Below are 12,927 nucleotides of genomic sequence, written 5' to 3' on the forward strand. Positions count from 1 at the left end.
TCTTATTTATTTATTTATTTGTATAAATAATATTACTAGATTTTTTTTTCAATTACCGTCATCATTTTTTTAAATGCTAGGAGATATTTTAATTGTTACGATTTTTTAAAATTAATTTCGATTTGTAATTTGGAATAATTATTATATTCTTAATAAATATCGATGGGTTACGTAATCTTGTGTAATACACACACAATTTAATAATGTTAAAATTTTTTTGGAGAAATGATGCTTGTGGGCGTGTATAATATACCTTCCTAAACTCATTCAAATTCACTTTCACCTGATGATGATAATCATGATAATGATGATTAAGTTTCTTATACTTTTTTTTTTTTTTTTTATTCAAGTTTCATATATATACTAATTTAATTTGCAAAAATATACAGAAAATACTTGTGATTATTTATAGATTAAATTATAAACAAATAAATAAATATATTATTATTATTATTATCACGTTTAGCACGTGTGTTGAGTTAAATAAATTCAGACCAAAAATAATGAACGAAATAGAGAGAGGTAGATAATATACAATGTGTGTGAGTTTAGTAGTGAATTTTTAGAGTAAGAGAGAGAGAGAGAGAGGGATAATATGACTTTCGTCTTTTTATCGTAATATCGTATAAAAACACGAAAGCCTCGAACGTCGCGCAAACGCGGACAATATTTATCCGGCCGACATAGACCTGGTTCTGTAAGTAGGTCATCCCCTCTTGATATTTAACAATCCCGCACAGCCTCACTGTATTAAGTTTTTTTTTCTCCTCTTTTTTTTGCTTCACCATAAATACTCTCCTCTTTCACCTCTCTTCATCTACTCCTTCTTAACAATTTTTTTTTTTTTTTTTTTACCTCTTTACCTCTTTTTTTTTTTTAAATTTCATCACCCCACCAAAAGCCGCAACCACCATAGAGGCACCTGGCCGCGCGCGTTCTGGCATGCGCTGCTGGATCACTTTCACTTATTCCTCATCGTCTTTTCTTCATCGAGAATTCGCTAAAATATACATTTTTTATTATAAATTACATCGACAAAAGTGTTTGATTATATTTTGAAAAAGTTATTTTTCCTTTTTTCATTTTGGAGTAAAAAATTTGTTTTTTTTTGTCGAATTTTCAGAGTAAAATTAAATTTACGCGGGTAAAATTTGAATATTAAGGCCCATAGTGAAAACTATGAGACTTCACAAGAAGGCAAGGGTCATCATAGGACTGTCGTAGGGTTGAAAGTGGGTGGTAATATTAAAAAAAAAGAAGGGGTCGATTGTAAGAACTTGCGAGGGGGGTTTATTGAAAATAATAGTAATAATAAAAAGACTTGAGTGTATGTATGTATTACGCGTTTTGTGTGTGATGTGATAGAGTAGTGTGAGACCGGCAATAATGAGAGGAGAGGGAGGCCAACACATAGAGGGCGGGCCCTTCAGGAGAGCAACGAGGCGAGAAGACAACTAGTCGCACGAAGATAGTCGAGCTGTCAGGTCGTACAACGTCCGGGCTCGTCAATAATTTATATATTCATTTTCATATAAATTATTAATAATTTTTTGTTATTTATAAAATTATTATTATCGTGTGTTTATAATTGTGAATTGATTTTTTTTTTTTTTTTTTTCTTCTTTTCATTTTTGACATTTGTTTTTTACTCCAAAATTTGAAAAATAAATTGAAAAAAAAATAAATATATACCAGTTAATTAACAAGTTTGACCTAGTTGTTGAAAAAAAATAAATAAATAAATAATTTGTGATAAATACATTGGCATATTAATAAACAAAAAAAAAGAAAAAAAAATTTCAAGTGATTGTACTCAAAGGTGTTCTCGGATTACAGTGAGGAAAAATAAATAAATAAATTGGATTATAATAATTATAATAAAAATAATAATTAAAAGGATAATTAATAATGATTCGGACGAAAAAATTGATTAATGTGAAAATGACAAGGTCTATTTTGTGCTATGGTTGATTTTCATTGTAAACATTTATTGCCCTCAAGTGAGAGTGTTTCATAAGTAATTGAAAAAAAACAAAAAAAAAAACAAAACAAAGAACATATAATAATAATAATAATAATAATAACCGAATAGAACTATCAATAAATAAAAACTTGATGATAATTATTTGTAATCAAAGAGCGTGTGTGTGTTTTGTGTTGAATATCATAAAAAAATAAAAATAAATAAATTGTCGCAAATTTTAAGTATATGTGCCGGGTTAATAAAACTTGGCCCAAGGTGATATGTTATTGGACATGGAGCAACATTCGGGTCTAATGTCCCTAAACATGTCACCATTTCATTTGAGCCCACAGGGTAGTCCCCATGGGCCAAGTGGTGCCCAACAAAATCAACAACAAAATCCTCAACAATCACAATACAATACAAATTATGTTAGTTGTGCACAAAGTCCCCCAACGACAATGTGCCAACAACAACAACAACAACAACAACAACAACAATCCCAACAACAACAACAACAACATCAACAAATACAATCAAATCACAGTCAAAGTTCTCAATCAAGTCATTCAAATTCAGTTGGTGCTAGTGGTAATGGTGTAGGTAGTGGTGTTGTTAGTCAAGGTTCAAATGTACTTGGTTTTGAATCAGCATTTTTTGATTCAATTGCACTTGAAGAACGTTGTCCAATGTGTGGTGATAAAATGTCTGGTTATCAATATGGTTTATTAACTTGTGAATCATGTAAAGGATTTTTTAAACGTAATAATTCACCGTGTAGTAATAAAAAAGTATACACGTGTTTATTTTCACCAACAGGCAGTGGTGGTTGTGGTACATCATCGTCTAGTGGTGGCGGTGGTAGCAATAGTAATAATAATAATAATAATAATAATAACAGTGGTGTTGTTGTTAATAGTGGTGGTCATGATGCAAGTGTAAATTATTCTGGTGGTAATAATAATAATCATAATCATAATAGTAATAATAATAGTAATAGTAATAATAATAGTAATATCATCAACAACAACAATACAACTGGTACAACTGGTACAGCAACAACAACAACAACAAATGGTAGTAGTGTTATTGGTGGTAGTAATAATAGTAATAGTAGTAGTGGTGGTGTTGTTGTTGTTACTGGTGGTGTTGGTGGTGGTGTTGGTAATAGTAATAATAGTATAATAAATAGTAATAATATAAATAATAATAGTGGTAATACTAATGGCGCTGGCGTCAATAGTAATCCAAATCAAAATGTCGGTAGTTCTGGACAATTATCAGGAAATATGTGTCATCCAGGAATTGGACAAATTGGTGTTGTAACTGGATCTATATCTGGACCATCTGATTTTCCAGATACCAAGGATGTCATTGAGGAATTATGTCCAGTATGTGGTGATAAAGTATCTGGCTATCATTATGGACTACTAACATGTGAATCATGCAAGGGTTTCTTCAAACGTACTGTACAAAATAAAAAAGTTTATACATGTGTTGCTGAAAGATCTTGTCATATTGATAAAACACAAAGAAAAAGATGTCCATTCTGCAGATTCCAAAAATGTCTTGAGGTCGGCATGAAACTTGAAGGTAAGAAATTATTCAAAATTATTTTTGTTGATTATAATTATTCATTATATCTGTATTATATCTTGTTTCTTATATTTTTCATTTTTCAAAAATTTTTTTTTCCATTTTTTTCTTGTTGCTTAAACACGACGCAAATTAAAATCAACATTACCATTGTTAAATTCATGATGATCATTTTGATGATGATATAAACGTGTCTTGAATATCAACGCATTTTTATTTTTTTTTTTTATAGTTTTTATATATTCATATATATATATATTATCACGTGGTCCTAGGTTACCAAGTTGATCATACAAGTCTGACGTCATTCAGTACTTCCGCTCCTTTTTTTTTTTTTATTTTTTTTTTTTTATCATAACTGATCTGCTGTTGTTGTCCAATCTCATTATGTTTAATTTTTATTCCAAAAATTTAATTATTTTAATTTGTTTGCTTATAAAGACTGATTTGTTTAAATTATATTTTAAATATATATATATTTAATCATTATATTACTTTCTATTTCAACATCACACTACTCAAAGTTTAAAAAATAAAAAAAATACTTTGACGAAATATCAAATGAGGAATGTGTCATAGAGATTTATTTATTTTTTTTTCGTTTCGTTTTCGAAACACTAGTTTAAGTAGAGAGAGATTTTAGGATAAAAAAAAAAAGCAGCATATAGTTTTTTTTCATTTAAATGTTTTTTGTTTTAAAATGGGTCTTGTGAGAATATATTATAAAGGCCGCATTTGTTGAATTGTATATGAGGGGATTGCGTTGTCACAATTATATTTTAGAGCGCGCAGAATATAAAAAAAAAAAAAAATATATAAATATATATATATATAAAGTCGTGTATATAGCAAATACATATGCCGCAAACGACAGGGTGATTGTGAAATACTCTGTTTGTGATCGTGTATATACGCTAACTTTCCAAAGTACACTGTTAACAAAGAAGACAACAAGGAGAACGAGCAAGAGAAACTGAAAAAATAACGTATTATTTTTTACCAAAATTTAAATTATTTTCCCGAACGAGTTACAAGTAATTTTGGTTAATTTAATGGATCAATTATCGATGAAAATATTTAAAAAATAAAGCGCGAAAATTGCATCAATAATTATCGAAAGTGAAACGATGACGTGCTCGCACGAGGCACGCCTCAATCGTCACACAAGTATATTTTTTTATCCATGTATATTACAAGCTACCTATTTTTTTTTTTATTCTATTTTTTCTTCTAGCTTATAGCTTACACGTGGGCTCGATCACGCAGTTGTATATCATAACTAGTCTTCTCAGCTTAAAATTACAAACAAGTTAAAAAAAAATCCCTGGAAAACATTTAAGATTTACAATGGTAATTTTATTTTTTCATTTTATTTTTATTTTTATTTTTTTTTTTCATTATTACCACATTTATATATACGAATGGAAAAAGAAAAAACATAAAATAATGACAAATTCATTAACAAATATATTATGACTACAAAAACACAACGAAAAAAAAAAATAAAAATTAAATAAAATAATAAGCCCAAGAGGGAGTTGAATTTGGGTCAAGGTGGAAAATACTGACTAATGAAAAAACGTGTTAAAAAAAAAAAATAGGGATATTATTTTTCATTGTGAGTTGTTTTTATAAATTTTTATTTTTTATTTTATATACTTGTATTTCTTTTTTGTATGAGAAAAGTGTGTCGAGGATCGATGCACATCGATCGTTGTAAAAAAAAAAAAAGAAAAAAAAAAAAATTATTGCATAATTAGGGTTAACAGATACGGTTTTATAACATGTGTAATTAAACCGGTGTAACTGGTCAACCAACAACTCCAACTTGTTGCCAAAAAAAAAGTAAAAAATTATTAATTAAAAATTCATTTTCATTGGTTGCGAATATGATTATTTAAAATGTCATGTTGCTTGTGTTTATTGTTGTTGTTTTTCTTATAAATAATTTTAATTTGAGTTGATTTTAAAAGACAAGGGCGAGTCTTGAATGTATCCCTGTGTGACATTGACTTACTGACCATCGTATGTGCATACGTGTTGAACGATAGTGTGTATAAACGTTTGGCGATTAATCAGTCTTAGCTGACACTGTGTGATGCCACCCACCTGGCCTTGACATAGACCAACAAATGCATGCAAAGCTCCTTAGGACCTTTGTCAAACTTTCTCTACCCCTTTTCTTTTTTTTTTTTTTTTTCATTTAATTTTAAAACAAACTGACAATTGCATGATCCATCACAGAATAATACAAAAACCAAAAAAAAATGCTACAATATTATCGCAACTGGGTTGCTAGATAAATTTCCAATGAAAAAAAAAAAAGAACCATTATATTTAAAATGCATACATATCAAGATGTCACCACGTGTGGTGGTTCAGTGTTTAACAAGTCAAAGGTACATTCTTCACAACAATAGATCAATATAACGGTTCTTGACATCTTTCAGTTAATAAGCGTGTCGAGATTCAAATGAACAATTGACATTTAAAAAAGAAAATTCAAACAAAAAAAAAAAAAAAAAGAATATACTCTAGGGGTAGTTTAACATTGTCGAAATAGACTAAAGAAAAAAAAGAAAAAAGAAAAATACAACATGAAGCCAGGGTGATTTCGCCAAAGTCATCAATTTCATTATACATTTTTCAAAAAGAAATACAAGCTGTATATATTTAAAGAAAAAAATTAGAGAGACCAGTATAATATAATTGAGAACAAAAAAGAAAAAAAAAAAAAAAAGAATCTAATGTTTTAGAAACTTAACAAATTTCATAATTATTGTATAATGTCGCAAGATCCCTTGTATGCCTGTGGCCTGTTGGACCTGTGTTTTTTATTTATTTATTTATTTTTTTTAAACTGACGAGAATTGGGTCGTTGTAGAAAAAAAAAAAAATAGAAAAAGAGATAGAAATATTACACGGTCTTCTGCACCTATGTATAGTAAACTTGTGTTGAGTGATTTGAATTAAGGTGCTAGATGTGCGCGTGTGTATATAGATTCAATGTGAATAACAAAAAAAAAGGTGGTGGAAAATTAATATTAAAAAAGTCGCAAAGAGAGAATGATGCTGACTTTAAACTGATGGGCTCGACTGTTAATAAATAGCAGTCGAAGAGGGGAAAAAGGTTAGCTCGAGGCGGACAAATATTGTGTAACACCCACGCCGTTCCAACGTCCGAACATATCTTCATTTTTTATTACTATCCGAAAGTAACAACTATTAAAAAAATATATTTTAATTTTTTTTTTATCATTAATTATTAATTGGAAAATTTAAATCTACAGAGTAACACACAATCACCCATCAATTCAACGAAAATGTAACTTTTCCGGTAGGCGGTTGCGCTTGTTAACAATGTTGCATAATAATTCTACACCAACGGTTGAATCTTCATACAATATATTATTTGCCTTTTACATATTGAAAAAAATTATTTTTAAACAAATACTTAATTTATTATAAATAAAATATATTATTATTTCGATGACGATTTTTTATATTTGTAAACACAGCTTTTTTTTTTTTTCATTTTTCTTTATTATAAAATAACATGATAGGAATCGTGAATGAATACTATACATTTATTCAGGCGTTTAAAATAACTCGGTCAGATTCTATAAGTATCAGGCAATAATATTAACTTTTACCTCGATAAATAAATAAGACTTTTACGCAAACTCGAGTGGACCCATACACCAGCCAGTCAGCCCACTTGAATAAAAAAAATAATAAATATCAAGTCCCACGATCACTTGAAATTCAATCCAACATACAGGTACCAGATTCAATTGATGATTAGTTGATTAATTTTAAATTATTTATAAATTTGTTGTTAATTGTCTTGGTATTTATTTTAATATTTTTTTTTGGGGGGAAAGAACAATTCAATATTATAAAAAATGAAAATATTTGACTCGTTTGTTGATGATGATGATGATGATGATGACGACAACGACAGCATCAAAAAGCCAACGAGAATAAATAAAATATTGTATATTTAACTGACAAAAGAGTGAATACGAAGGAATGAAACGATTCAACCTCCTTTCACTTTCAACAAACGCGACTGAATATATATAAAGAAAAAAAAAAAAAATCAACCAACTTTTTTGCCTTTAACCATCGTTGAAAAATAATACTAAACGCCTTTAACATATTAAAATAGACAACACTATTTAAATTATTATGACATATATAATTTATGTTGTATTAAAAAAACCAAAAAAAAAAAAAATTATCATCAAATTACATTATTACATTTTGATTTATATTTATTTCCCAATAATTATATTATTTGTAAATCCAATTGAATGATATTTAAAAATTTTTGTTTTAATATAATTAATTGTATTTTTAAAAAATTGTACAAGGTCGGTTGTTTTAAATAATAATAGTTTATATATACACAATTGTATAGAGAAGTCAGAGTGTGATTATACTTGTTGTAAGACCTCGATGGGAAACAGGAAGAGTCTATGGCGTGGCCTCGACATACTTACATTTTATGGAGGCCCCTCTAGGGATACATATACATATATATATTTATCGACTTTATAAACATTATTATTTTTATTATTATTATAAAACAAGATACATAAACCAAGGGCATTATATTATTAAATATACAACACACACATGCAAATGCCACCAAAATAGAAAAATAATTTACTCAATTGTTTCTTTTTTTAAACAATCAAAAAATTAAATTAAATTAACTTCCTTATGATGATGATAATTATATTTTCTAATTTATAATTTAAAATTATGATTACAGCTGTACGAGCAGATAGGATGCGTGGTGGTAGAAATAAATTTGGTCCAATGTATAAAAGAGATAGAGCGAGAAAATTACAAATGTTACGACAACGACAATTGGCATTACAAACAATACGTGGTAATTTGGGTGATCCAATAAATTATACATCAACAGTACCATCATTTTTACATATTAAACAAGAAATACAAATACCTCAAGTATCAAGTTTAACATCATCACCAGATTCAAGTCCATCACCAGCAGCTGTTGCTGCTGGTCTTGTTACAACACAATCTGGTACAAATAATAATAATAATAATAACAATAACAATAATAATAATAGTAGTAGTAATAATAATAACAACAACACCAACAACAACAACAATAATAATAATAATAATGGAAGTGGTAATGCTGGACAACATCAATTAATAGCACCATCATCGCAACCAGCGTTAATTGGTGGTAATCATCTTTATAATCAAAATCAAAATTTAGATGTTAAATTATGGGCAGCAAATTCAACAACATCAAGTCCAAAACCATTTAATTTTGGTGAACAATCAAATCAATCACATCAAAATAATCCAGGACCAACATCATCAACTGGTACAATACTTAAAACTAGTCCAATGATACGTGATTTTGTACAAAGTGTTGATGATCGTGAATGGCAATCATCATTATTTGGTTTATTACAAAGTCAAACTTATAATCAATGTGAAGTTGATTTATTTGAGCTAATGTGTAAAGTACTTGATCAAAATTTATTTTCACAAGTTGATTGGGCGAGAAATTCTGTATTTTTCAAAGATCTCAAGGTTTGTATTTTAAATTATTTTCATTATTAATTAAATTATATTAGATTTAAATATAATTTGAAACAGTGAGTTTATTATTCACACTGTGAGTTTTTTATTTTTTTTTTTTTTTATATTTTTTTATTATAAAATTGAAGAGAGAGAGAGAGGGAGAGATAGAAAGAGAAAGATAGATAGATAGTTACTCTAGCTTGAATGTGAGGTAACCAACTAGCTCGTTGCACAATCGCTGAATGATTTCAAGCATCGCCTCATATCTGGGTCACAACAAGAAACGTTTCTAGGTTATTCTAGCCTAAAGCTTTGATTACTCACGTTGTATAGACTAGAACAATTACCCATTATTTCACATTATAATTTATAATAAATTTGTTTACTTAATTTATTTTTATTTTGATGATTATTTATTCTAGTTAACACACATCATGTTGTAGTATTATTATTTTATTTTTTTTATACATTATTATCATTGCATGATTGCGTTATCATTCCACGGTCAATTCATTTTATCATAATTATTCTATAACATGTAAATTTTTTAAAATAGGTATACGATGATAAAAGAAAGTAAAGAGAAAAAAAAAATACAATAAAATAAAATAAAAGGAAAGGGAAATAAATAAAAGCGAAAGTTTTTAAATATACTAATGATGGATGTGTGTATGTGTTTGGTTTTTTTTTTCGCTCTTAGGTTGATGACCAAATGAAATTACTTCAACACTCTTGGTCGGACATGCTGGTGCTTGATCATCTACATCAAAGGTTACACAACAATTTGCCAGACGAGACAACACTTCATAATGGCCAAAAATTTGATCTTCTATGTCTTGGTTTACTTGGTGTACCTTCTCTAGCTGATTTATTTAATGATTTATCATTAAAACTACAAGAACTTAAATTTGATCTGTCTGATTATATTTGTGTTAAATTTTTGATGCTACTAAATCACGGTAAATTCTATTGTTTATTAATTCATAAGAACAGATTGTATAAGGTTTTTTTTAAAAAAAATTGTGGAACTTTTTTTTTTTTTTTTTCATTTGATCATCTAGATGTACGTGGATTGGTCAATAAAAAACATGTACAAGAAGGACATGAACAAGTACAACAGGCGCTTCTTGATTATTGCATCACGTGTTATCCATCAATACCAGTAAATATTATTGTTTTTTTTATTGTTAATAATGGATGTTGTTTGTTGATTGTTTATTTATTTGTTGAATGATTTTTATTCTAGGATAAATTCAACAAATTGCTGGCAGTATTACCGGAAATTCATGTTGTTGCAAGCAGGGGTGAGGATCATCTCTATCAAAAGCATTGCAATGGTGGTGCACCAACTCAAACGTTACTCATGGAAATGCTTCATGCTAAAAGAAAATGAAAATTTAATTTAATCTATCTCGTAAGTCCCGGTTATAAACCTCACACTAATTACAAGATGTACCTAAAGGGAATAACAACAAGAGCACCAATAATTTATATATTTAATTTTTTTTTTTTTTCTCTCCAGTCAATGGACCAAGTTTACAAACAAAACACAAAAAAATTAAATTAATTAAATTGACTCTTAAATTCCCTGAATTTTTTCTCTACAAAAATAATTGAAATAATTTTAAAGCTAAAATTACGACAATTTTTTTTAGAGAAAAATCTAAACGAAAACGACAAAAAAAAAGATTAATCTATTATTGTAAAAACAAACAAATGTTTTGATAATTTGAATTTTACTTTAAATAAAAGTGAAAAAAAAATGTAACGAATTCTTTTCAAATAAGAAGCAAGATTGTTCTCGCTTTTAAGAGAAAAAAAAAAGGAAAAAAATTATATATAAAAATCAAGTTTAGTTTGTATGTAACATAGAAAAGAAAAGAAAGAAAAAAAAATTATTATTAAAAAAAAAAAAAAAGATAATTACATCTATTTAAATATATAAGATATATTTTCTATATTTGATGTTCAAGTTTTAGAGGTGTAACTGCAAGGTGTAATAAAGCAAAAATACAAAATAACATAATTTAAATAATAAATTTAAATTGTAAAAGAAAAAATAGCAAGTTGGGGTTGTCCCTCCTTCATCGAGCATGACGTCTCACGAGGTTGGTGGGCACGGGGGGTTTGATGATAAACAAAAAAAATAAAGAATAAACAACAACAACAACAACAACAGGGAGATAAATGTTAGAAAAATATAATTAAAAAAAAATAAAATATAAAAACAGTAAGCGAGATGCCTTGGAAACAGTACAAAGGGTGGTTAGATGAATGTAAAATGTTTTTAAAAAAATTGAATTGAATAATATTTAATAATTGGTCAAAGGGGGCAGGCAACTTTTGTCTAGATAAGTAAATTGATATTTTTCTAATAATCTAGAGACGATTATTTTTTAAGAATATACCACTGAAGCCTTGCTCTCAATAAAAATTTAAAATGAAAAAATCAAGCATCAAATATATATATATTTAAATAAATAAAAAATCAAACATATTTTTTGAATTGTTATTAATTAATTAATGGAAAAAATTATAAATAATTATTTAGTATTCAAAATTTGCAGATTGTATTGTTCTTTTTACACATAAATATTCATATACATATAAATTTTTTTTTTTTTTGACTTGGAAATAAAATCAACCAGAATTAACTTTATCGAAATAAATATTTTCGAAATAAATGATTTCGAAATAAATTCATTAAAAATAGATAAATAGTATAACGACAATTGTGATGCGTTTTATAAAACGCCCGGCAATATTTATAATAATTAATTGATTTTAATTAAAAAAATTAATCCCATGCAAAATTAAATATTTTTTTAAAATCTGCATTTTTTAGTTTTTTTTTTTTTTTTTGTTTGCACAAAAAGCAGGGCTACTATAATGTTGTAAATATTAGTTAACACATTCCAACTCTGTTGTACAGAATTAAAAAAAAAAAAAGATAAAACAAGAAAAACTAAATAAAACGAAAGAAAAAAATAAAAATAAAAATTAATCATGAAGAAAATTTTAAATTTAAAAACTCTGTTACAAACGTAATTAACATATTATATTTTGTGTATAGTTTAATGACATAAATAAATTTTAAAAACAACACACACACACAAACACACACAAACACAAAAATGTTGCTTACGAAGGAGAAAATAATGAGATAAATAAAAAGAGGGATATAAATTTTTAAAAAATAATTAAATTAGCTACTTAATGTCTTCACTAATTTTAGAAAATTTGATTTAAAAAAAAATGCTAAACTTCCGTTACTTTATTATTATCATTATTATTATTATTATTATTATATTATTAAATATATATATAATATTGTTTGTTTGTTTTTTAATAATTTTTTTTTGTTTATTTTAATTATTTTTTTTTCTTTGTACTTCTCAACACACTGGTGGTGGAATACGAGAATATTAATCCTTTTATTTTAAAATAAAAAAACATTAACACTTACACATTCAACACAAAATTAATACTAAATAAATAAATAAATAAAAAAAACAACAATAAAATATATATAAATAAATATCGCGACTATTTTAATACTTGTATATTGTAAAATAAATAAAGAGTTTTATGTTTTAAGTAATAATGAATATATTATATATATTTAGTAGAGAGAGAATGTGAATTAATAATAATAATAAAAATAGTTATCAACAATGAATCATTGGAGCAAGGTTTATGTGGTCTCAATATTATTATTATTATTATTATTATTATTATAAATATTATAAAGAAAAAAAAAGCAAAAAAAAAAAAAAAAATTATACATAGTTTAA

The 12,927-nt window shown here is 26.8% G+C and overlaps 1 protein-coding gene across 4 annotated transcripts; it reads left to right on the forward strand.

Moving 5' to 3' along the window:
• Positions 1-541: 541 nt before the first annotated feature.
• LOC122856637 (nuclear hormone receptor FTZ-F1) lies at positions 542-11,915 on the forward strand. Of its 4 annotated transcripts, none has more exons than XM_044158366.1 (6): positions 542-3,556; positions 8,340-9,142; positions 9,834-10,092; positions 10,195-10,295; positions 10,380-10,547; positions 10,656-11,915. In XM_044158366.1, the coding sequence occupies exons 1-5, from the start codon at positions 2,245-2,247 to the stop codon at positions 10,524-10,526; spliced, it is 2,622 nt and encodes an 873-aa protein (XP_044014301.1). In that variant the 5' UTR covers positions 542-2,244; the 3' UTR covers positions 10,527-10,547; positions 10,656-11,915. The 4 variants fall into 4 exon arrangements, with proteins under 4 accessions (XP_044014301.1, XP_044014302.1, XP_044014304.1 ...); XM_044158367.1 differs by having other exon boundaries at positions 542-2,917; positions 3,266-3,556; positions 10,380-11,915; XM_044158369.1 differs by having other exon boundaries at positions 542-2,917; positions 3,323-3,556; positions 10,380-11,915.
• The last annotated feature ends 1,012 nt before the right edge of the window (positions 11,916-12,927 follow it).

Source organism: Aphidius gifuensis, linkage group LG5 (genome assembly GCF_014905175.1).
Source record: "Aphidius gifuensis isolate YNYX2018 linkage group LG5, ASM1490517v1, whole genome shotgun sequence".
NCBI classification, from domain to species: domain Eukaryota; kingdom Metazoa; phylum Arthropoda; class Insecta; order Hymenoptera; family Braconidae; genus Aphidius; species Aphidius gifuensis.